Consider the following 26,331-nt stretch of genomic DNA (forward strand, 5'->3'; position numbering starts at 1 on the left):
CTGATGACTGCAAGGTGGATTCAGGAGAGCAGAGTTGCAGCAGAAGTGGGAGCCCATGACAGCCAACATGGAGAAATTCACTATCGAGACAAGAGCAGCAGAGCAGAGTTGCAGCGGAAGTGGTGGTTCGATGATGAGAGTTAGCAGTCCTACTGCACCGTCTGCTGAAAGCAGCATTGCATCCGCACGGAAAAAAGGCGCAAAACGATTATCTGCCATTGCTTTCACGGAGGGAGGGACGACTGACGACATGTACCCAAAACCACCCGCGACAATGTTTTTGCTCCATCAGGCATTGGGAGCTTAACCCAGAATTCCAATGTGCGGCGGAGACTGCGGGAACTGTGGGATAGCTACCCACAGGGCAACACTCCAAAAGTAGACGCTAGCCACGGTACTGTGGACGCACTCCACCGACTTAATGTGTTTAGTGGAGACACACACAATCGACTGTATAAAATAACTTCCTAAAAAATCGACTTCTATAAATTCAACCTAATTTCGTAGTATAGACGTATCCTTTAAGATGGGTGAACTTGAGTGCCTGCTATCAAATGAGGATATTGACACAACAAGCAACACAGAAACTTGGTGGAATGATGGCAATCAATGGGACATGGCAATGCCAGGGTATAAAATGTATAGGAATGACAAAGTAGGTTTTGCAGGTGGAGGAGTAGCACTATATGTGAAAGAAAAAGTCAAATATAGTAAAATCTTAAATGAAGCCAGCTGTATCATAGATTCCCTAGGGACAGAAATTTCATGCTTGAATAATAAGAGTATAGCATTAAGAATACACTACCAACCACCTGACCAGGATGGTGATGGTGATTTTGAAATGCTCAGGGAGATTAGAGAGGCGTTCAAAATAAAAAACCCAATAATAATGAGGGATTTCAACTATCCCCACATTGACTAAGTATGTCTCCTCAGGAAGGGATGCAGAGATAAAGTTTGTCAACACCATTAATGATTGCTTTTTGGATCAGCTAGTCCTGGAACCAACAAGAGGGGAGACAATTCTTCTTTTAGTTCTAAGTAGAGCACAGGATCTGGTCCAAGAGGTGAATATAGCTGAACAGCTCAGTAACAGCAACCATAATATAAATAAATTTAACATCCTTGTGGGGGGGAGCGGAAATACAAAAGAAGCCTCCCACCGGAGCATTTCATTTCAGAAAGCCGAACTACACAAACATTAGGAAGCTAGTTAAATGGAATAAAAAACAACAGTCACAAAAGTAAAATGCCTGCAAGCTGCATAGAAACTTTTTAAAAGCTCCATAATTGAGGCTCAGAGTAAATGTATACCCCAAATTAAAAGAAATAGTAAGAGGACTGAAAAATGGTTAAACAACGGAGTAAAATTGGTGGAAAGAGGGGTAAATAGCAAGGTGGGAAAGTATGCAGGCGATACAAAATTACTCAAGATAGTTAATTCCAAAGCAGACTGCTAAGAGTTATAAAGGAATAGCACAAAACTGGGTGACTGGGCAACAAAACGATACATGAAAATTCAGTGATGATAAATACAAAGTATTGCATATTGGAAAACATAATCCCAACTATACATACAAAATGATGGGATCTAAATTAGCAGTTACCACTGAAGAAAAGTATCTTGGAGTCATGGTGGATAGTTCTCTGAAAACATCCTCTCAATGGGGAGCAGCAGTCAAAAACGCTAAGAGTATGTTAGGAACCTTTAGAAAGGGATAAATAATAAGACATTAAATATCATAATGCCACTATGTAAATCCATGTTACACCCACACCTTGAATGTGTGTCGAGTTCTAGTCTCAAAATTATATATTAGAAATGGACAAGTTAGAAGGAAGAGTAGCAAAAACAATTAAATGTGTGGAACAGCTTCCATGTGAGGAGGGGTAAACAAGACTGGGACTGTTCAGCTTAGAAAACAGATGACTAAGTGGGGAAATGATAGAGGTCTATAAAATCATGAATGGCATGGAGAAAGTGAATAAGGAAGTGTGATTTACCCCTTCACATAACACAAGAACAAGGGTCACCCAATGAAATTGATATGTGGCAGGTTTAAAACATAAAAAAGGAAATACTTCTTTACACCATGCACAGTCAACTTGTGGAATTCATTGCCAGGGAATGTTGTGAAGGCCAAAAGTATAACTGGGTTCAAAAAGGAATTAGATAAGTTCATGGAGGATACTAGCTACTAGCCAAGATGGTCGGGGATACAACCGCATGCTCTGGATAAGCCTAAACCTCTAACTGCTGGGAATGGACAACAAGGGATGGATCACCTGATAATTGCCCTGTTCTGTTCATTCCTTTTGAAGCATCTGGCGCTGGCAGAAATCAGGACACTGGGCTAGATGGACCACTGGTTTGACCCAGTACGGCCATTCTTATGACATACTTTTATTTTATTAAGCACTAATAGTTGAAAAATCCTTCAAGAATCTTCTTCACTGGGCTACCCACTGTGTCTCTTTTATCTGTCTTGTCTCATTGATAGCTAGCTTTTTGAAGAAGAAATTGTCTGAATGCAGTGTCTTGTGCAGTACCACTCACATTGACGGCGCCTGAATTATAATCATCAATAACACGAGGTGACAACTTCATCAGAACTATAATTAAGATGATACAACTGACAACAAAAACATTATTAAACACAGTTCAGTGCATTGAAAATTTGCATAGAAAATCTCTCCTATTTGGAGTGACTTCAGGCCGCTGTAGAGTAACTTGTATCTAACTCAATTAAAATGCAGTTTTCAGTAGTACATGTAACATACCTACCTTTTAAAGAATACATTTATGGTGAAAATCTGCATTCTTTTAAACAATTCCCTTTCAGTTTTCCCCTTTAATAAAGGATATCAAAGCTTGTTTGAAAACATTCCATGCTGAATGAGAGACTGTGGGAGAATTTGATCAATTTGATCATTAGACCATTTCAACAAATTTATTCAAGACAGTTGAACAGTGCTTCAGCATTTAACAATAGTACATCTGCAACTGATTTCATTCCATCAGCCAAAAGATGCATTTATGCTGTAGCTATTACATTTTGAGAAGAGTTTAAATTACAAAACTTGAGAGAGCTTCAAAGCAAATCTACTCTAAGTACCCTGATCTTGATGGCCCAATTTAAAAAAAAATTAAGATGTTTAATAAAAGAGAACCTCCTCAACAAAATGCAGAACAATTGTACTTAATTCAAGTTATTTTTAATTTCCTTTCAAAAATCAATTAAATATACCAACCTGGGGGTTGGAGCATTTTATTTCAAGTGACTCAAGGTCGACATGGAGGCAAACAACAAACGAGTGTCTGGATTCTGGCCCTGAGGCAAGTAGTTTTTGTGAAGTGACAGCTAGAGTAGAAGTACAGCCCATGGGTTCCACTAAATTAAGTGTCATTTGTTGTCCAAGAAGAGTATACACACTGAAATGATGCAGACTGATTGTCCAAGGGAAGGCATCACCTGGTGATTAAAGAGAAAAAATAGTTTTATAACTGCATGCCTCTAAATGTTAAGTGATGATTTTTCTCAACATTATTCAAATAGTAAGTAATAAATGAAATTCAGAATGGGCCTGATCCAAAACGCACTGAAATTAATAGAAGTCTTCAATGGGCACTTGGACCAGGTCCCAAATCCTAATAAAATACCCTTTGATACGGAGTCTGGAGATAAAAAAAGAAAATCTGATTTGATTTTTCATTTCACACTGCAAATAAATCCAGCAGAACAATGTTAAAGGACAATACCTTGTTGATTTACTTGATTTTTCAGCACCGTGTTTTTAAAAATCCACCTGAATACATTAAAACTAAGTGAGCATATGTCTGCTGTAAATGTCTTGTATTGCCTTGTATCAAAGAGGTTTCCTTAATTAAGAGACCAGTCACCTCACTCGCGTTGAAAAATATCCAGCTCTGTGAGCAGGACCAGTGACTTCAGTTTATCAGTAGCAAAATTAGACTTTAGTCACACACACACACACACACACACACACTCTACAGTCTATGAAGTTTTTCATATAGCTACTACTGTGAACAGGAGTCCTGATGGAGGATTATCATTTTGCAAATTTAAGATTGTGAGTTGGAGGACTGAGATCCGGAAAAAGAGACCTTGGACCCTAAAGGACACTGACCAAATCCCAAAGAACACTCACAAGTGGTGAGGAAAACTCAGGCAGGGGATGGTGCACAAGTGTTTCTTATTTTGCATTAGGGTGGACACTCATGTATTCCCAGAATACTGGACATTCCTGTACTTTCAGGAATGGTATGCACCTGCTCTTGCCAGCATAACCCCTCCCCTGCCAGGGTGAACTCGGATGCACAATGTGTGCAATTTCCTACCACATCCAGGTGCCATTTTGAAAAGTTCACCACGCGGCCCCACTGGCATCAAGTTGCATGCGAGGTCATGCTGGTGGGGGCAGAGCAGTATGCTCTTCAAAATGGCATCCCCTATGCAATGCTGGACAAAACCAAAACAATCAGTTTTGTCTGAGTACCGGATGGGGGTGAAACCCTAGAAAAGCAGGACTGCTGGATTTAATACTGGACCAGTGGCCTACTTTGCATGGATTAAACTATAAACCAGAGGACCCAGGATGGTGGAGTTCTGGGGATGGTGTGTGGAATTGGAGTTCGGCATTGGTCTTGGGGACTAGGAAAGCTGGACCATGGGATCCTAGATAGATAGTCCATGCCTAGAGTGAGCCTAGAGCCGAACAAAGAGACAGTACCTGGAGCTCAGGAGAACATACATCCAGGGCTGGAATCTAAGCAAAGCAATCTGGTGAGTGTCCAACAAGTGAAAGCGCAACCAGCTCTGTGACATCCTTATATTTTTAATAGGGCTTATTCAGTTTGCAGGAGACACATGAGAAGTTCTCTTTCCTACAACAAATTAACAGGGCTGGGCTGGTGATGAGACTTTATTTGTCACAGCTTTGAGCAGGTGACTTTGTGGTAAGAAGAGACACAAGTTGGTCTCATGTCCCAAAGTGAGGCTTGGGAGAGTGGGCATATGATATCAGGTAATGGCAATTAAATACATGGGACTGGGCCTTTCCAGTGCATGGAGTTATAAAGCACCTTAACTGGTATGTCCAACTCACTAATTAATGGAGAGTTACATTGGAGATTTCCTGCTTGGGAATAGTCTGCAGTCCTGAGGTTCCTGTGGGATTTCAAACAATACAGCTAAGCAATACCAGAAATTAAGTGTTGAGTTAACTGATGGTTAACTACTTAAACTATACTTAAAAAAAAAGATGATGTTAGAATAAAGCTGAAGCCAGAAGTCTTCACCATGCTACTTTGGTAAGAGTTTGATTGGTGCTTCCAGAGGTGACACCAGCAATAACTCATTTATGGTCACTAGGATAGCCATAAAGCACTGCATGAGAACATACAAGAACTGAAAACTTTGAACTTATTCTAAAATTATTTACAAACTGAAGAAAGGTTCCAAATTATGTACAAAATAAAATTCAGCTAGACTTGCTTTAAAATATTTTGTAAAGACTTCTGTTTACATATGTAAAATTCTCCAAAAAATTTAATTCATCCAAGAAATACAAAATATTAATTGTTTAGGATGGAAAACTGTTCAAAAATTTGAAGTAGATTCTAATGGCTTATTTATTAATTAAAATACATGATTTTTCCTTTCTCAGTGATCACCATAGTAATTCAATATTGGATATTTTTCAGTGACTAGTTAGAGATCACCCAAAAATAATATTTAATGTTCCTTATTCCACCACGCATACCATATCTACTTTAAACTGCCCAAGTGCTAGAGAAATTTTTGTTCTGTAGTTGTTTATAATGCTTTAATTTTGCCTTAATTATTTTGTTTTACTTTGGTGGCCAATATTCATTGTTGGGTGAATGAATGAAGGTTCAGAAACAATTTAAAGTGTCTACACTTCAAAAGAAATGTAATTCAAAATACATCTGTTTAAAATCCCACTTACTAGTACGTATGAAGGGAAGCCAGGCACCACTGTTTACAATAGCAGGAGCAGAAGAAATCTCTGAAGCCTTCCAACTGACCCTTCATATGAGTCATAGCCCTTCAGTGGGGCCAGTATTTCACCCTAGATCTTTTTTGAGCCAGGATATGAGATGAACATTGCAGATCCTCAATATGGCAAGAATGTTGCTAAAAATTCCTTTTACTCACAAACTTGAGATCTGGATAAAGCCTTATTTTTTCTTCTTTCAGATGATTTATAACTCAGTTATTTGAACAATTAGTGGACTTGAAAATTAATGCAAAAGATGGTAACAGTTATACTCAACTGGTTTAACAACTTCTTGTGTTTATAAATGCCACTTTTAGGATAGAAAGTCTTCTTCCTTACATTCCTCTCATCAAATGGGGTCTTCTCTGAGTCCTCTCCCTCGAAATTGTTCTGTTCAATGCCATATCCTCTATTATACCACATACTAATGTGTCTTCCTTTAGGGCATCCCACCACTACTTCTTGGGTTAGCCTCTCTGTGTTTTTCCTTCAATCCTGATCTGTTGGCTTCTCTTACCCATGTAGTTGTCAGGACTGCACTTTACATGAACAAATATCTGAGCCTATACTCCCTTACTCTTTTATGTATGGGTTTTATTTTGAGCATGTCTCTAATATACACATTCCTCATGTAATCGGTCTTGCTTATACCACTAATCCATCTCAACATTCTCATTTCTGTGGAAGAGATCATTCGCTCATGTTTTTTCTTTGTTGCCCAACACCCAGCGCCACCCATTAAAACTAGATGGACACCGCTTTATAGACTTTTCTTTTTATTCTTACTGGTACTTTCCGCTTACCTCTCTCCATCAGAGCCAGGTATTTATTATCCTACCTCTAATTTTTCCTCCACTTCGTCAGATTTTGGAACCCAGATATTGAAACTTTGTATTTTTGGTATTGTTTGCTCACCTAGTTTCAAAGATAATTCTTCAGTGTGCACATTACTGAAATTACATACCCCTCCATTTATCAAGATCCTCTTCTAAGACTCTCTTTTTCCTCACTGCATAGAATGATATTATCTGCAAATAGCATGCACCAAGATGCTTCCTTCTGTATGTTCCTCTTGAGGGTATCCAGGATGAGTATAAACAAGAAATGGCTTAGTGCTGATTCCTGATGCACTCCCACCTTTACTGATAGTACGTCTGTTTCACAACCATAAGTTCTGACTGTTGACTTTGCACCTACATACATGGCTTGAACAAGCCACACAAAAAGTTCTGGTAACATTTTCTCCCTCATACTCCACCAGATGAATTCTCTTGGAATTCAGCCAAAGTCCTTTTTGAGATCCATGAATGCCATGTGAATATTTTTCCTTTTCTCTATGTATTTTTCCACTAGCTTCATAAGTGCAAAAATTGTCAACCTTCCTGGCATGAAGTCATACTGATTTGTGCTAATATTTACCTCACTTAGTCTTTTATCAATGACTCTCTCACACAGTTTCATGATATGATTAATCAGCTTAATTCTTCTCTAATTTGTGCAGTTGCCATTGCCACTTATTCCCTTGCATATCAGCACCAAGATACTTTCCCTCCACTTATTTGGTGTCCTTTCCCATCTCATGATTAAACTGAACAGAGATGTTGGCAATGGATGACTTCTATTTCAAGCTTTTTCAATGTCTCAATAGGGATCTATCTGGGCCTAAAGCCTTATTATTTTTCATCTCTTTTATAGTATTGGCCACTTCATCAGGTATGATAGGCTCCACTACACCAAAGTTCATCATTTTGAAGTTGCACTGCTCTCTTGGATACCTTTTCCATTGATTCTTTATGAGATATCATGAGTCAACACCATACCAGTTTCATTGTTGGTGAACCTTACTTCCTCTATATATCTGGTAATTCTGACCAATGATTTTGCTAGCCTATACATTCTTTTCTCCCTTTTTTTCTTCTAAGTCTTGTGTAAAGTTGCTTGAAGACTTCTGCTTTTGCAACTATTGCTGGACCTTTTCTTCACATCCTTATATTCCTTCAGGTTTCATTTGCTCCTAACTCCTTTTAAACTTTATCTTTTATCATTTGTACTTCTTCACTCTATCACTATGTTTGTTTTTGAATAAAGGCTTTCCAGTGTTGAAAAGTAGCATTTATATTTATTATTATTCATATGAAGTTACAGTAGAGAGATAGAATCCTCGAGAAACAACAATCCAGGAAAGCACTTTATAAAAACTTAGGCTTTTCCCTTGTGAAGGAGTAAAAGATATTAAACATCAAACAAGTCATTTACAATTAGAGACTCTGAATAGTTGTTCCATGGAACACTATATTTAATTCCAGTCACTTCAAATATTAAATAGACATACTGTATTCTCTTCCAAGTTAAACCATAGGGAACTAAGTGTTGTAAGGCCATACAGCCAGGCATTTCTGCTTTTATCCAGATTTTCAGGTTTTGATGCAGTTTCACTTGCGACTGTTCTGAGAACACTAAATTGCTGTGTTTGGAATGGTGAAGAGTTTGGCCACAGGTTGGTCCAACTTATCAACCATGTGCACAGATTATAATTAGTTTTATGTAAGAATTGTTTACTGCAGCTGGGATGACAAGACTTTATGATGGAAAAGACAGAGGTAGAGATAGCAATATAAAGCGACTCAGTAAGTTATGTTGTACAGTGCAAATACAGAAGATACATTTTGAAGGTTCTTTAATTTGAGCAATCAATGTCCTTCAGACAGACTGACCCAAAATCAAATGAGACTGTGAGCATAGGAGGGTAAGGGGAGGTATAAGTCTCAGTCTGTCCCACAACGTGAGGGGTCATGGTAGTCGGTATAGTTGGATCTGGTACATCACAGGCTTAATGGTGAGTGGGTCCTTACGGGATGATGGGTGCAGTCAAAAATGAGTCCTGCCCGAAGCCCTCAGTCCGTGCTGGCAAATGCCAGTTCTTCAGCTTACTAGCTGGTACCAGAGTTGGTACTGTTGGATTCTTGCTTCTGTGTGCTTTACCCTCATAGTCGGAATGCTAACGTGTGCCTAAGTCTTTAGGACCCGAGTGTGAGGACTCTCACAATTTGGAAGGATATGGAGAAGGATCTTGTCTCTTGGGAGGAGATCTGGAAGGGGATCTATTCCTGTGTCTGTGAGAGTGTCCCTTACTCTCATGAGATCACTGAGACAACAGGACTTGGTAATATTATCCAAGTTACATTAATTCTGAATTATAGTGCCATGCTTAATATGCTCTTTTGAATGTGACTACTCCTACAGCTTACAATTATCTCAGAGGAATCCTCTTGTCAGAGCTCTGGAAACAAAAAGATTTGAGTGTGGGAGTTGTTTCTGTTGTATGTTGACATTTGGAGGTCAATAAGCCTTCCTGACAAAGTTGCAATATTGCTAGATGACAGGATGATTGTGCTATTTTTTCTTTTAAAGAAGTAAAAAAACATGTGAATAAGCAGATAGGAGTCAGAGTAACTACATAGTCTTGTAAGAAATTGGACATTTGCTTAGATCTTCTTTACGAAAGAATGAACAGTTCCAAAATAGCTTTCAGGAAGAGTAAGGTTACATGCATATGATTTCACAGAGAAGGTAACATGTTTTAAGAATGACATGTCATCACTGGAGTCCTGTTCAAATATAGATAGTCATTTAGAGTCTCCCTAATAAAAGTCTATAAAAATTACTTACCTCTGCATGGAGAAAACAAAGAAGGTGACTTAAAAGTTTTGAAAATATTTTTTTATTAGTCTGTTTCAGGGGGGAGTTTTGGCATGGGAGAAAGCAACAGCTCCACTAGAGAATCAAAAATATCAAGATTGTGAGAACTTCTGTTTGGCATTATTCCCAGAGCACAAAGCCACACACAAATACATCCCTTACAGTAGGATTTATCCCAACCAAGGGGATTCATCTCTCTTTCTCGGACTGCTCCTTCCTTTCTGAGTCTGAGAAAATTTAAGTATGGTCTAATTTCATAAAAGGTTTAAAGGGCACTACCAGCTTAAAAAAATCACATTTCTGTTTAAACATATTTACTTTTTGTTGTTAATGTAACAAATAAGATTATTTTACCTGAAATAAATTAGGGGAAACATTTATTTCTCTAGTCTTGTTTACTTTGTGCATTTGACAGTACTTACAGTACTATTACACAGAGTTTCATTGTTTAAAAAATTCACTGAAATCTGTTTCCGCTGTTGTGCATGTGGAGGAGGAGAGACTCAGGTTGTTACAGAACAAAAGAGGAGGGAAAAATCAATAAAAAATATAGGAAAATGTAGTTGTAAAACCACAAAAATTGGCAGACACTGAGGAGCAAATGTAGTTCTTGAAAATACTTCTTACTCTATTTTCCATAATCTGTGCTTTATAATTTTTTGGTAAATTTCATTAGTAAGCTTTGTGTGCAAAAAAGGAGAAAAATATTATGTACAAAATTCTCCTGTGAAAACCTTTTAACAAATTCTCCATTTTCTCTGATCACTTTAATGCAAATGCTCAAAAAAAGCAAAACTTCTCTAAAGAAATTAATAGTTTCAAGATTATAGTAATGAATTAAATGCACATGGAAACTTCCAGAAAGTTTAAATTTTTGCTATAGTTGTACAGCTCATGGATCATGGTTAAAGAAGGCAAATTTGTCTGTGGCACTTAGCTCACATATTTTGGATATGAAATCTTTTAGTAAGAAGACTGATTTATATCAAAATGTTGGCAATATAAAACAATGATCATACAACAGAATTATACATTGAAATAACAACAGGAAAACTTTCCAAATTTCTCATACTGTACCTTCTTCAAGAATGGATCTTAGCATAACAAAGGGGATTTCTTGCAGCGGTTCCATGTATTTGTGTCCAGCACTCATAATCTTTATCTGGGGCAAGCAAAGAACAAGTGTACCAGGCATATCAGCCTGTCCATGGTACCAACTTCGGACAGTTCCAGGAATGTCACCAGACACAATTGTACTTGGGGAAGGCAGGCTGTCATTTGGAACAAACACGCAACAGGATTGCACTTCAAGCTGGAAAAACAAAAACAAATCCAAGACAGGATTCTCAGAAATAGATCTCAACATTCTCCCAACATATTTATTCATTTATAATACAGAATCAAACACTATATCACAGAATCACAGATATCACAGGTGATTAAAAACCTGTCTAAATTCTTAAACAGAATTAAAAGAAAGGACAACAGAAAATGGCAGATGCTTACAATATATTTCATAAATTACACATATAGAAATAACACCTGAAAAGGTGTCATTTTGGTCTATAAATTTGATCAAAAGGGTGCAGTCACATAAGCTGAACATATATCTGCCTGTCCACATCTGTTTTCAGGAAACATAATGGAGTTAAAAAACGTGCCGGCAGAGAAGGTGACAAAACCTTCCTCCTTTTGCAGTTCATTATCTTTTGTTATCACTAGCTAAGGCTCTAGAGCGGACTAGCATTTTATATGCTGTTACTTTCTAAAAAAGATTTATTTCAGTGAGGATTCTTCTCTTACTTTGTAGTTAACAGTGACTAAAGTGCATAAAAAGGTCAAGCTCAATCAGTCAATCTAACATAAATAAAAGCCTCAGCCAAATATCGACATGTTCATTAGTACCAAGCTATGTATCGTAATGAAAAACATTAACAAAGTTTAGAAACTAACAGGTTTGTCTCCTTTTGTCACCTTTCAGATTAGAACAAGTACATGTGATTTCATATGAAACTTCAGTTTCCACGAGTGCACAGTTACTTAGACTGCTATGAAACAGTTTTGATAATTCTGCCATATCCTTAGAGACTTCTAGCAAGGCTAAGTAAGCCCAAACCAAGGACTGAACTCATCATGACTTCTTAATTCAGAGATAATGTATGCTCAAGACTGTTAGTCTTACTTGGCTCTTGCAAGTAATATTCTGCACCTGGATATCAAATAACCATAACAGCCTGCACACTTGAATGCTTTGTTAAGCAAATACAAACTATGATTCAATCAGTTTCTTCACAATATTTTGGATGCAAGATGTTATTTGAAGACATGATAAAGTACTTTTGTTTGCTGCTTTGTAACTCATGTAGCAGTGTCCAATAAATGCTTCAAGATACTTTAAATTTATATAATTAATGAAACGATATTTTACAAATGATAATGAAGACCTAGTGTACGATAACCTCCCCTAAAGGCTAACATTCCCCCACAAGAGCAATAATGATGTGTAACGGGATTGGAATCCTTCAATACCATAAATAATTTGCCAGCCTGGTGAACAGAGATTAAGTGACAAGAATTCACTGTCAAAAAATACAAGTAGAATTTTGCAAAAATAAATACTTTACATGAAGTGTGTTTCTGTTTCTAGTTTTAGCGTTATTTGAGCTGTAAAATGAAGTTAATTACATCTTTGATAAGTAATTTATTGATCCAAGGTTTAGAACGTACTTTATTTATATGGGACAAGAAGCTACTGTGTATTATTACAAATGTAACACATTTTGATTTTCGAAGATTTTTATGGTGACATATAAGAGCATTTTCTGGTCTATTAGCAATAAGTGGAAGTTCAGACCACTGTGGGGCAGTGATAAACAGATGACAAAGGCAATGCAGTTATGATCAGAGTAGCTTTTGTTTTATCAATGCACTTACTGAGTAAGCAATTTATAACAAATCACCCAATATATATCTCCATGATGATTAACATCAAATGTTGCCAGAATATACAAGACATGTGGTAATAATAAAGCACAAATTCCACAAACTCAGAGATACAATGTTCTATCAGTTTACTCACCGCAAGGGTCTACGATAGATGTTTAACAAAGTTCACTTTAGAAGTATACAGAACCAGGAAACTCTACGATTTTTATACTTTATATGCAAAATTGCATTGAATACAAGTTGCTCAGGTCCTTTTCCTCTGTTTAATTTGATTTTGCCATATCAAGAACACTGAAGTGTAATCACGACTTTAGCACTCCTTATATTATTTAGAAGGAGCTATCACTCACTTAGACCTCGATTGTACCACCCTTCATGTTCAGTAGTACCTTGAGTTAATGTGAGTTGGCTCATTGATTTCTGCTCCTGGACTAATGGGTGGTAGAATCTGGTACAAAATATGTAATAATATATTTCTATATAAATTCAAGCCAATTTAAGTGAAAAAGCATGCATAAATAAATAAATGCATCATATAGGAGGTCTTAAATTAGACGTATATATAATTTAAGGTTTTTAAAGGAGGACACAATGGATGAACCTCTAAAAACACATATTTTCCAGTACAAATCAGGCAATTACTACCTGTTTTCACAGGAGATTATCAGTTTATATGGGGAAATGCCCATTAGCGCATTCAACAGTGGGTTCTACAGGAACATGTTACATTTCTCATTGGGCCAAATTTTGTCCTCATGAAATTCCAGCAAGTTTCAATGGGATTTTCACATGTATCTGAAAGCAGAATCTGTGTGTCTCCCCCGCCCAATCTCTCCCCGGAGATTTGGCTTACAGCAAGTTCTGGTAAAGGGAGGGAAGAATACACTCAATATTGATGCATGATATCTTGGATTAAATAATAATAGTAATATATGTTATAGATCATTTTATTGATATGGAAAGTGCTTTAAATTATATGTAATCAAAATATTTTAAAATTAAAATTACATCAATAGCATATATTAAAGATACCATATAAATCTTTTTTACCTTTTTAAATAACTATTAAATGGTATTTCTAAAATTATGACTTTAACCTAAAATGTGACTGATTTATGTAACTGAATATAAATCTGTAGCAGTAAATCTTGCATTAATGTAAGGATCTGACAATCCAAGGGAAAGAAAATGAAGTAATCTGCCAGTAAGAAGTCCTCAAGCTGGGGGTCAGATCCTGTTCATGGAAACCATCTGGTTGGGACCCTCCAAGCCACACCAAACACAAATGATCTTTTAAAAAAATATCCTATTCATTAATGTATCGCAGCTGTACTGAGTGTTACTTCACTTTTCCATGGCAACATCCTTTCTGTTTCAAGGATCTTATTTCAGTTTTGGTAGCAACATGTTCTTTTGCCAATACTGAACACATTCATGTGTTAAAGAGAAAGAATTATTACAAATTCTTGAAATGGAATCACCTCCTATTTTGATTTCTTTTATGTCAAGGGCTATAACATACACTAATGATAAATAAAGGATGAAAGAACTGTTTTGCCTTCTAATTAAAAAAATTAAGTGAACCATATTGTATTTAAGTTTTTGCTAACATATATACATTGAAAGGTGAGAGGATCACCACGTCTTAGCTATTTAAAAAGGAAAATATTAATTTACTAAAATAAGTGATGGCACAAGAATTGTTAAAGTAGTTTATACTATTTTTAAAATTATACACTGCATAAAAGGGAATGTTGTTCAATAGAGAGAATTGTAAAATATGTACGGAATTAGGGCAAAATCATCCCGGCTGTGGAGTGGTCATTAAAGGCCCAAAATGCAGCAGAGGTGCTGCTGTGGAGGAGAGCGGAGATGATGTGAAAGGGATATCTACAGCCCCTTATGCTTCATAGCGATGCAATTAAAAAGATTCACATCTTCCCTGCTGAGCCCTTGATAGCTAGCCCTGGCCAATCCCACTGCTTGTTATAGGTGATAGAAATTGCCCAATGGGGGAAACCTTGTAAGGATACCTCTAAGCTGTATGCATCCCATGAAGTGAGCTGTAGCTCATGAAAGCTTATGCTCAAATAAATTGGTTAGTCTCTAAGGTGCCACAAGTACTCCTTTTCTTTTTGTCTCCTCAAAGTCCCAGCTCTGCAAATTTATTCCTGCAGTAAAAAGGCTGCTGTGTGTTTGTCTGTTTTTTCTTTTGTTTGAGGGGGGAGAAAGACATATATGAGATCCAGAAACTGAAGAAATCCACTGGCCAGAAGTCTCATGTAGAGGGGTGGGATGTGGTCAACAATGAGGCCTGACGTGGCCAAGCTGCACAGGTGCTTGACTCCTACTTCCAAGTTGGGTAGTAGCGTTTTATCCATCTAGCTTCTCCGCTGGCATCCCACACAAGCTCTGCTTATTTGTATGTTGCAAGGGAGACAGAATTTCACGCTTAAAGTTTGTTTAAAAACATCTTAAAACATAACTGGTAATATTTGCTTGATTTCCTACTACTTTCTGAACAATGCACAGTTCACTGTGGACTAAATTTAAAACAATATTTTTATTTGGTCATGAAACTACAGAAATCAAAATTGATAAACTAAATTTGTAGATAAATCTTCCAAAATGGAAACATTTAATAGAAATTCTTGTGAAAACTTTAGGGACTCTCTTTCTGATGTGAGCTGGATCCTCCGATCAGTCTCACTGTGTTATAAATAACCAGTCAATTAATAGTCACTCTCCCTCCCACAGCTACTCTATATTATTGATAAGTTACATGTTACAAAATCTCTCTGTGTCCTGTGCAAGGAACAAGAATATAAGTTAACCTCATGATTAGATTTCTATTCTTTCAAAGAATAAAAAATTCAGTGGAAATTATACTCTTTAGAGAAAATATTACTTCAAATAATTGCAGGAAACAGGCTCATTTTTCAAAATATTTTAAAGCACACAGTGAATCTACTGAGTGTTGCAAATAATCATTGTACACTTATTTGGTTGTCATTCACTGTAATTTTGCTCTTTAATTCATTTGGTTTTACTACAGATGCCTCATTATTCCTACTAGAATTCAGCATTAACAACCAATTAAAAATAATTGTTTATGCTGCTTCATGATTTTAGCAACTATTAATACCAGCAACATGTGAAAAGTGAGTACCTCCCCCACAGCCTAACTGCCAAAAAGAGACTTCAAGGCTGCACATAAAATCCCACAACTAAATAATGAAAACTTTATAGTTAAGATTATAAGTCTTTTTCACTAAAATACTAATAGTTTACAGCAAGTTCAATGCACAGTATCTTCATGCAAGGGTCTATCATGAGCAAAAAGGGCCAGGGCTAAACCAGTACCAGCCTTGGCTCCAAAATAAACTTTCCATGACTTTGGTTCAACACATTTACTTACTCAAACTTCCACTAAAAAAAATAATCCTTTGATGATTTTAAGTTATCAAGTTCTGTTTTATCCAATGACCAACTGCAGACTTTTCTGTTGTATAACTGTTTTCATAAAAGATCGAGGAACATGCAAACTGTTTTAGAAAAAAAGGCTAGACTCCAGGGATTTGATTTCAATCATCTGATCACAATGTGACTCTGGGACTTTTTTCCAGAAATTAGGCTTTTTAACATCCACAGAAAATCTAAATATACAGCCTGGTTAATTGAAAGCGTAAATTTATTAGTCAGACTATACTTGAATTGAAAAATAGTGACATTACTCTTAATCTCCAGTACGTTCAGATTGATACAAAGAAAATCAGACTGAGTCTTGAATGGCATATTTAAGATGAATTTAACAAAACAGGCATAGAAACTGGCAATTAAAAGAAAAGCACCTGCAAAGAAATCTACTCACCTTTTATATTTCACCAGGATGGGGAACCCTAAATAATGTCGTCATTGTTAGAAATCTATTCTTAAATTACATATGTGGTATCTCATTAGGAGCTGCTGTAATTTTTTTGGATGGCTACTCAATGTGCCTCTTTCCAGCAAGTTAAAGAAAGATAAATGTTGGTGAATATTTATTATGTATCTCACTATGTATAATGAGATGGTATGGTGATTAAAAGGCAGTGAAGAAACAGGGAAAATGGAAGAGAAACCAGGACAAGTGAGCAAGTAATGTGATTTAGGGACACAAACATGGAAAGTTTATTAAAAATTTGGGCATGCAATTTGCTACATTTCCTAGGCAACTCTAAGGGCATGTCTACACTGCTTCTGCAGTTTGGACTATGGGGGTGTGAATAACAGTGCACACCAAAGTGTGGCACTGTAACTCCACTCCCTGGATGTGCAGGTATGAAATACTAGCTTTTTACTCAAAGTAGTGTAATCCGGTTTCAAGAGAACGAAATTAATGTGAACTAGGAACCAGTTAGTTTGCGCCTGCAGCATCCAAACAGAGAAATAACAGAACAGCACTTTGGTACACACTGCTATTCAAACTCCTGTAGTCCAAACTGTGGGGCAGTGTAGATATGCCCTAAGTTACTTAGCACAACAAAAATAATTACCTTCCCTCATTCTCTGCTTTAAAATATTGCAGTTTATAAGCTTCATTTCGGAAAAAAAAACCCTTTAAAATCTTACTGAGGGAAACAGAAAGGAGCACAAACTCTGGCAAGTTAAGTGTAAAAAATATAATTAGGCAGGCCAAAAAAGAATCTGAAGCTCAACTAGCAAAAGACACAGAAACAAACAGCAATTTTTTTTTAAGTACATCAGCAGCAGGAAACCTGCCAAAAAATTAGTGGGGCCACTGGTCGATCAAGGTGCTAAAGGAGAATTCAAGGAAGACATGGCCGTTGCGCAGAAGCTAAACTAATTCTTTGTACTGGGTCTTCACTGTAGAGAATGTATGGGAGATTCCCACTCACGATTCATTCTTTTTAGGTAACAAATCTGAGGAACTGCCCCCAATTGAGGTGTCAGTAGAGGAGTTTTGGAACAAATTGATAAATTAAAAAGTAATAAGACACAAGGACCAGATGGCATTCGCCCAAGAGTTCTGAAGGAACTCAAATATGAAATGAACCACTAACTATGGTATATAACCTATTGCTTAAATCAACCTCTATACCAGATGATTGGAAGATAGCTAATGTAACAACTATTTTTAAAAAAGACTTCAGAGGCAATCTGGGCAAATAAAGGCCTGTAAGCCTAACTTCAGTATGGGGCAAACTGGTTGAAACTAGTAAAGAATTACTAACACATAAATGAACACGATATGTTGGGGGAAGACTCCACACTTTTTTTGTAAATGGAAATCATAATTCACCAATCTTTACGGGAGTCAACAAATGTGTGGACAAGGGTGATCAAGTTGTACTTGGACTTTCAGAAAACCTTTGACAAGGTCCCTGGTCAAAGGTTCTTAAGCAAAGTAGGCAGTCACGGGATAAGAGACCCAAGTCACTGCCTAGAAATTTCCGAGCTAGGGCATCTTTAAGGAATACAACCGAAGTAGAAATTGACCCCATGGTGTGCATACAGATTCTGGACAGAGGCAACAGCTTGCACACTTGATAAGTGATTAATGCAACTCAAGGACTTCCTGATGTCCTTAGTCCTGTCCAAGTAGAATGCTGGTGCTCTTCTAATATCTACCATATGCAGAATCACTTCCCTGTTGTCATAATATGGTTTTGGGCAAAAAACAGGAAGATGGATATGTTGATTCATATGAAAAGTGGAGGCAACTTTAGGGAGAAACTTGGGATGAGGCCTCAGAGTTACTTTGTCTTTAAAAAAGACCATGTATGGTGGATGTGCCATTCCTCCTATGCCCCTAGCTGAGGTGATGGCAATTAAAAATGCTGTCTTCATGGACAGCTGTAAGAGAGAGCAAGTTGCCATGGGTCCAAAGGGAGGTCTAGTCAAAGCTCTGAGAATTAGGTTAAGATCCCAGGTTGGAGTAGGTGGGCTCACATGCATGAAGAGTTCCCAATGCCTATAAGGAATCTCTGCGTCAGCAGGTAAGCAAACACCGAGTATCCATCTACCTGATGGTGGAAAGCCATTATGTCCGCAAGATGTAGCTTAAAGAAGCTGAGTGAGAGTTTTGGCCTCTTGAGGTCTAAAATGTAGTCTAAAGTCAGAGGGATGGAAGACAAGGTTGGGTCTGTGTGCTTAGAATGACACAAAACTTGGAATCATTTTCATTGGTAAGTATGTTTAGTGGTCGACTTTTGGCTGACGACAACAATATGTCTTCCACCTCGTGAGAGCATTCTACCTCTAAGGTTTAGAGCCAAGAAGGAGCCAAGCCTTGAGGTGGAGGGTGAAAGACCAGCCCATTGTTTTCAGAGGGCAGATGGGTAATGGGCCAAAGAAGACACGGAGGACATATTGTCATCTGTTTCAGGTAAGGGAACCAGACTTGTCTCGGCCAGGATGGGACAATCAGAATAACTCTTTCTTTCTCTCGTTGAATTTTCAGCAGAACCTTGGATAGAATAGGAAACAGGTGAACAACATATAGGAGGTTTCTGTTCCATTGAAAGATGAGAGTGTCTCCCAGTGAATGTTTCCCCAGGCTGGCCCTGGCGCAGTAACAAGGACATTTCTTGTTCTGGTAATTAGCGAAGAGATCTGTAGTTGGGGTTACACATAGGGTGAATATGTCTCGAAGCACCTCTGAGTTCAGTTCCCATTCGTGGTTATGAGAAAAGTTCCAACTGAGACTGCTGGCTATCATGTTCTGTATCCCTGATACACAGACAGCTGAGATAAGCACATTATGATAGATACACCAATTCCAAAGTTTGAGTACTTCTGTGCAGAGGTAGAGAGATATGGTGCCCCCAGGGTGATTTATATACAACATACATGTCATATTGTCTGTCATGACCTTTGTGTGGGTGTTCTTGATGAAAGGCAGAATGTGTGCACAGGCATTCCTGATGGCCCTTAGCTCCAAAAGACTGATATGGAGGGTCGCTTCTGTGGAAGACCACTTACCTTGAACCTTGCAGTCATTTAGGTGAGGTCCCCAGCTTATTAGGAAGGCATCCGTCATTAGAGTCAGTGTTGTTGGCGGCTGCATGATTGGAACGCCTGATCGGACATTGGATGGGTCTTTCCATCAGTTCAGGGAGTGCTTTACTGTGGAGGTCAGTGATAGCTGTTCGGTTAGCCTGTCCCTCTTCAGGGAATAGACAGAAGTGAGCCACATCTGAAGACACCTCATGAACATCAGGCATTTGGGGCAACGAAGGTGCATGTTGCAATATGACCTACCAGCTGCAGGCCATTCCTGGCTGGTGTTTGAGGACTGGCCTGGACAGTCTCTATGAGATTCATAATGGTTATGAGTCTGTGTAACTGGAGGAATGCTCTTGCTCTTACTGCATTGAGGTTGGCACCAATAAAAGCCATTCACTGTATTGTGGTCAGTGTCGATTTCTGTAAGTTGCGCTGTAGACCCAGCTGTGCAAATGTGCGCATGGTTATCTAGGTGGCTTGTACGGCATCATGAAATAGGGAGCCCTGAAGAGGTAGTCATCTGGGTATGGGTAGACCACAATGCCCAATGTCCGCAGGTGTGCCGTTATGATGGAAAGAACATTGACGAATACCCTGGGTGCAGACGAGAGGCCAAATGGAAGCACCCTCCACTGATAGTGGTTCTGCCTGAAGATAGACTGTAGAAATCTTAAAAAGAAAAGGAGTACTTGTGGCACCTTAGAGACTAACCAATTTATTCAAGCATAAGCTTTCGTGAGCTACAGCTCACTTCATCGGATGCATACTGTGGAAAGTGTAGAAGATCTTTTTATACACACAAAGCGTGAAAAAATACCTCCTCCCACCCCACTCTCCTGCTGGTAATAGCTTATCTAAAGTGATCACTCTCCTTACAATGTGTATGATAATCAAGTTGAGCCATTTCCAGCACAAATCCAAGTTTTCTCACCCCAGCCCCCCCCCCCGCCCCACCCTAACAAACACACAAACCCACTCTTCTGCTGGTAATAGCTTATCTAAAGTGACCACTCTCCTTACAATGTGTATGATAATCAAGGTGGGCCATTTCCAGCACAAATCCAGGGTTTAACAAGAGCATCTGGGCGGGGGGGGGTAGGAAAAAACAAGGGGAAATAGGTTACCTTGCATAATGACTTAGCCACTCCCAGCCTCTATTCAAACCTAAGTTAATTGTATCCAATTTGCAAATGAATTCCAATTCAACAGTTTCTCGCTGGAGTCTGGCTTGTCTAGTTTTAGTAAAGCCCAGCCACGAGGAAGTTTGTGTGGAAGGTTCCATTACAATCTACATACCACACAGACTATGCTGACAGCTTGTGCCACACGCTCTCAAAGAAACTGCGGAATCACCTGATCAACATCCTCTACAGCAAACAGGGAAAGATTAAGAATGAGCTCTCAAAAATGGATACTCTCATAAAAAAACTAACCTTCCACACAAACTTCCTCGTGGCTGGACTTCACTAAAACTAGACAAGCCATTTACAACACACTTTGCTTCTCTACAAAAGAAAAAGGACATTAAACTTTCTAAACTACTACATGCCACAAGGGGCCACAGCAATGGTTCCCTCAACCCACCCAGCAATATTGTTAACCTATCCAACTATACTCTCAGCCCAGCAGAAGCAGCTGTCCTATCTCGGGGCCTCTCCTTCTGCACCTCCACCCCCACGAACATGATACAGTTCTGTGGTGACCTAGAATCCTATTTTCGACATCTCCGACTCAAGGAATATTTCCAACATACCTCTGAACAACATACTAATCCACAGAGGCCTCCCTACTAACATTACAAAAAGAAGGATTCTAGGTGGACTCCTCCTGAAGGTCGAAACAGCAGACTGGACTTCTACATAGAGTGCTTCCGCCGATGTGCACGGGCTGAAATTGTGGAAAAGCAGCATCACTTGCCCCATAACCTCAGCCGTGCGGAACACAATGCCATCCACAGCCTCAGAAACAACTCTGACATCATAATCAAAAAGGTTGACAAAGGAGGTGCTGTTGTCATCATGAATAGGTCAGAATATGAACAAGAGGCTGCTCGGCAGCTCTCCAACACCACTTTCTACAAGCCATTACCCTCTGATCCCACTGAGAGTTACCAAAAGAAACTACAGCATTTGCTCAAGAAACTCCCTGAAAAAGCACAAGATCAAATTCGCACAGACACACCCCTGGAACCCCGACCTGGGATATTCTATCTACTACCCAAGATCCATAAACCTGGAAATCCTGAGTGCCCCATCATCTCAGGCATTGGCACCCTGACAGCAGGATGGTCTGGCTATGTAGACTCCCTCCTCAGGCCCTATGCTACCAGCACTCCCAGCTACCTTCGAGACACCACTGACTTCCTGAGGAAACTACAATCCATCGGTGATCTTCCTGATAACACCATCCTGGCCACTATGGATGTAGAAGCCCTCTACACCAACATTCCACACAAAGATGGACTACAAGCCGTCAAGAACACTATCCCCGATAATGTCACGGCAAACCTGGTGGCTGAACTTTGTGACTTTGTCCTTACCCATAACTATTTCACATTTGGGGACAATGTATACCTTCAGATCAGCGACACTGCTATGGGCACCCGCATGGCCCCACAGTATGCCAACATTTTTATGGCTGACTTAGAACAACGCTTCCTCAGCTCTCGTCCCCTAACGCCCCTACTCTACTTGCGCTATATTGATGACATCTTCATCATCTGGACCCATGGAAAAGAAGCCCTTGAGGAATTCCACCATGATTTCAACAATTTCCATCCCACCATCAACCTCAGCCTGGTCCAGTCCACACAAGAGATCCACTTCCTGGACACTACAGTGCTAATAAACAATGGTCACATAAACACCACCCTATACCGGAAACCTACTGACCGCTATTCCTACCTACATGCCTCCAGCTTTCACGCTGACCCCACCACACGATCCATCCTCTACAGCCAAGCTCTGCGATACAACTGCATTTGCTCCAACCCCTCAGACAGAGACAAACACCTATAAGATCTCTATCAAGCATTCTTACAACTACAATACCCACCTGCGGAAGTGAAGAAACAGATTGATAGAGCCAGAAGAGGTCCCGGAAGTCACCTACTACAGGACAGGCCTAACAAAGAAAATAACAGAACGCCACTAGCCGTCACCTTCAGCCCCCAACTAAAACCCCTCCAATGCATTATTAAGGATCTACAACCTATCCTGAAGGATGACCCAACACTCTCACAAATCTTGGGAGACAGGCCAGTCCTTGCCTACAGACAGCCCCGCAACCTGAAGCAAATACTCACCAGCAACCACATACCACACAACAGAACCACTAACCCACGAACCTATCCTTGCAACAAAGCCCGTTGCCAACTGTGCCCACATATCTATTCAGGGGACACCATCATAGGGCCTAATAACATCAGCCACACTATCAGAGACTCGTTCACCTGCACATCCACCAATGTGATATATGCCATCATGTGCCAGCAATGCCCCTCTGCCATGTACACTGGGCAAACTGGACAGTCTCTACGTAAAAGAATAAATGGACACAAATCAGATGTCAAGAATTATAACATTCATAAACCAGTCGGAGAACACTTCAATCTCTCTGGTCACGCGATTACAGACATGAAAGTTGCTATATTACAACAAAAAAACTTCAAATCCAGACTCCAGCGAGAAACTGTTGAATTGGAATTCATTTGCAAATTGGATACAATTAACTTAGGCTTGAATAGAGACTGGGAGTGGCTAAGTCACTATGCAAGGTAACCTATTTCCCCTGTTTTTTCCTACCCCCCTCCCCGACGTTCTTGTTAAACCCTGGATTTGTGCTGGAAATGGCCCACCTTGACTATCATACACATTGTAAGGAGAGTGATCACTTTAGATAAGCTATTACCAGCAGGAGAGTGGGGTGGGAGGAGGTATTTTTTCATGCTTTGTGTGTATAAAAAGATCTTCTACACTTTCCACAGTATGCATCCGATGAAATGAGCTGTAGCCCACGAAAGCTTATGCTCAAATGAATTGGTTAGTCTCTAAGGTGCCACAAGTACTCCTTTTCTTTTTGCGAATACAGACTAACACGGCTGTTAATCTGAAACCTGTAGAAATCTTCTGTGCAGTGGTCGTATCAAGGTGTGAAAGTAGGCACCTTGTAGGTCAAGGGCCAAAAATCAATCTGCTTGCTCTAGAGCTGGAATAATGGCTGCTAGCATGACCATATTGAACTTCCACACCCTCACATATTTGTTTAATGCCCTTAAATCAAGACTTAGCCTACACCATCCCTTCGCCTGGGGGATCAGGAAATAATGGGAATAAAACCCTTTGCCCCTGAGTTGCTGGGACTGGTTCTATGGCCCTTTTGCATGATCCATTTCCTGCTGAAGTAGGCTTTTGTGAGAAAGGTGCCTGAAGAGGGACAGGGAAGGAAGGTCAGAATGGGGGATGGATCTGTCAGAGGTGATCTTCTCCCAACTGCTGCGAAAGAGGGTCAGGTAACTTCCAAAAGGGCACACCAGGGGTGTAGATGGCAGCTAATGTTGCTAGATATAGTTGTTCGGGCCCTTGACCAACCTGTCAAAAGTGCTTAGAAGAGGCAGTCTGCAAGGTCATGGATTGGGGTGCTGACTGCTTGTGCTTCTGAACTCTGGACCTCTTATGCTGTAGCTTGTAATAGTGCTCAGAAGGTGGGTATTGAGGAGGTTGTGACCTGTGCTGTGGCTGACAGCTATATCTTCTCGTCTGTTCTGCAGAGTAGATTCCCAGGGAGCATAATCCTGGGAATCCTTCAACATGTGGAGAGAAGAGTCTGCCTTCTCCGCAAAGAGCTTGGGTTTTTCAAATGGGAGATCTTCCACCATCGTTTCCAGCTCTTTGGGCAACCTGGAAAGGTGTAGCCAAGAAGCCAGCCTCAATACCACTGCTGTGGAGACTTAGTAGGCCACTGTAGCAGCTGTATTGAGTGCCGTCTGTAGCACAGTTCTGGCTAGTAACTGACTCTCTCTGACAATGGCCTAAAACTGCTCCCTTTGTGTCTCTGGTAAATGTTCCAGAAACGCACTGAGTTTCCTATAATTAATAAAATTATACTTGGCCATGACAGCTTGGTAGTTTGTAACTATAAATACACCTTCTTCCCAAAGATATCTAGCCTCTTCCAATCTCATTTGCATGGGGTCAACTTCGCATAATGTTACCTGACTCATGCATTAACCACATCCACTACAATGGAGTTGGGTTGTGTACATTGAAACAGGAAGTCTGTCTCTTTGGGAGGGATGTATTATTTTTTGTCAACTCTCTTTTAGGTTGGTATGATGGAGGCTGGTGTCTGTCAGATGACTTTGGCAGGATCTAAAATCGCTTCATTAATTGGGAGGGCAATTCGGGACATGGAGATGGTGTGCAGAAAATACACTAGCTTGTGATGTGTATCTGCCACCTCATTTAGGGTAATCTGTGCTCATACCAGAAACGTGGGTCAGCTTCATGGAATTGAGGACACCCCTTATATTGTGATGGCAGACCATGATGAGAGGCCAGGGAAATGACATTCTCCTGGTCACTGTCAGATTCATCACTGAGTAAGAGTGGCGCTGACCACGGTATTGATGGTACACAGCCCGTTGCTGAGGGCGATACTGGGTGCTGGGATGTGCTCTGTACAGGGGCCCTAGGCCCGAAGAATGGGGATTGCCATTCTTTCCTAACTGTCAGGTCTCTAGGGTACCAGAACTCTTGTGGTACTGTTGGCTCACTCAGTACCACGGAAGAGAGTCTGTGGCACGTTGTCAGCACTGATAGTTGTGAAAGTGAAGAGTGCTTCCTAGATTGGAGCTTTGCCGCACCTAGTACCAAAGGTTTTCTCGGTGCCCCTCATTTAGAGGCAATATGGTATTTGTCTTTGTCCTTAGAGGACGGTACCACTGCCTCAGAGACTGAGCCTCTGGCATCTCTAGGTGGTCTGGCAGCGCTCACAGTGGAGGCACCTTGATGGTTCTAGGTACTACGCTTTGGAGCCACCAGTACCAAGGTGGCTGATTGCACTGGGGAACTTCTCTGGCTGGCCAATGATTCAGTTTGGAGCCCTTTCCCTCAAGCCTTTATGGGGAAATCTGCTGGTCTTTTCCATAACTCTACCCCCTTTGAAGTTGAAGGCTCTGGGAATGATCTGTGAAGGCTCCTGGAAGCTGAAGTGCCTTTTACATAAGGAGGAGTTTTAACTTCAGCTCCCGGTTCTTGCAAGACCTCAGCTTTAGCTGGTGGCAGAGGAAGCACTACTGAAGGATATGGGACTCTCCCAGATTCCAGTCACAGTGAGAGTGTCTGTCTGTTACAGGAATTAACTCCTTGCAGAGAGGCACCTCTTGAAGCTGGGATGTCCCTGGAGGGGCTATCACCCTCTAGCAGTGAGGAACACAGAAGAAAGTTCTTCTTTCCCCTGGAGGAGTGGGAGATTCCCTCCATAAAGTATAGGAAACATAACGTCCTTTTTCTTCTTCTCCCTTCTCCTTAATAGCTAGTGTTTCCTTCCAAAGGAATAAAAAGGAAACACTAACTATTAAGGAGAACAAAAGAAACAAAAACAACTACTACTTATGCTAATTACACAGATAAGGAA

The 26,331-nt window shown here is 39.8% G+C and overlaps 1 protein-coding gene across 12 annotated transcripts in view; it reads right to left on the minus strand.

The window, feature by feature from the left end:
* The window catches only part of VPS13B (vacuolar protein sorting 13 homolog B), a 931,639-nt gene that overhangs the window by 383,012 nt on the left and 522,296 nt on the right, over positions 1-26,331 (minus strand). For all 12 annotated transcript variants that reach the window (XM_077809935.1, XM_077809942.1, XM_077809940.1 and 9 more), the window contains 2 exons: positions 10,819-11,053; positions 3,253-3,473 (listed from right to left, as the gene is read on the minus strand). In XM_077809935.1, coding sequence (XP_077666061.1) covers positions 3,253-3,473; positions 10,819-11,053 — 456 coding nt within the window. The remainder of the gene's footprint in view (positions 1-3,252; positions 3,474-10,818; positions 11,054-26,331) is intronic.

The sequence above is a fragment of the Eretmochelys imbricata genome, chromosome 2 (genome assembly GCF_965152235.1).
Source record: "Eretmochelys imbricata isolate rEreImb1 chromosome 2, rEreImb1.hap1, whole genome shotgun sequence".
Taxonomy (NCBI): Eukaryota; Metazoa; Chordata; order Testudines; family Cheloniidae; genus Eretmochelys; species Eretmochelys imbricata.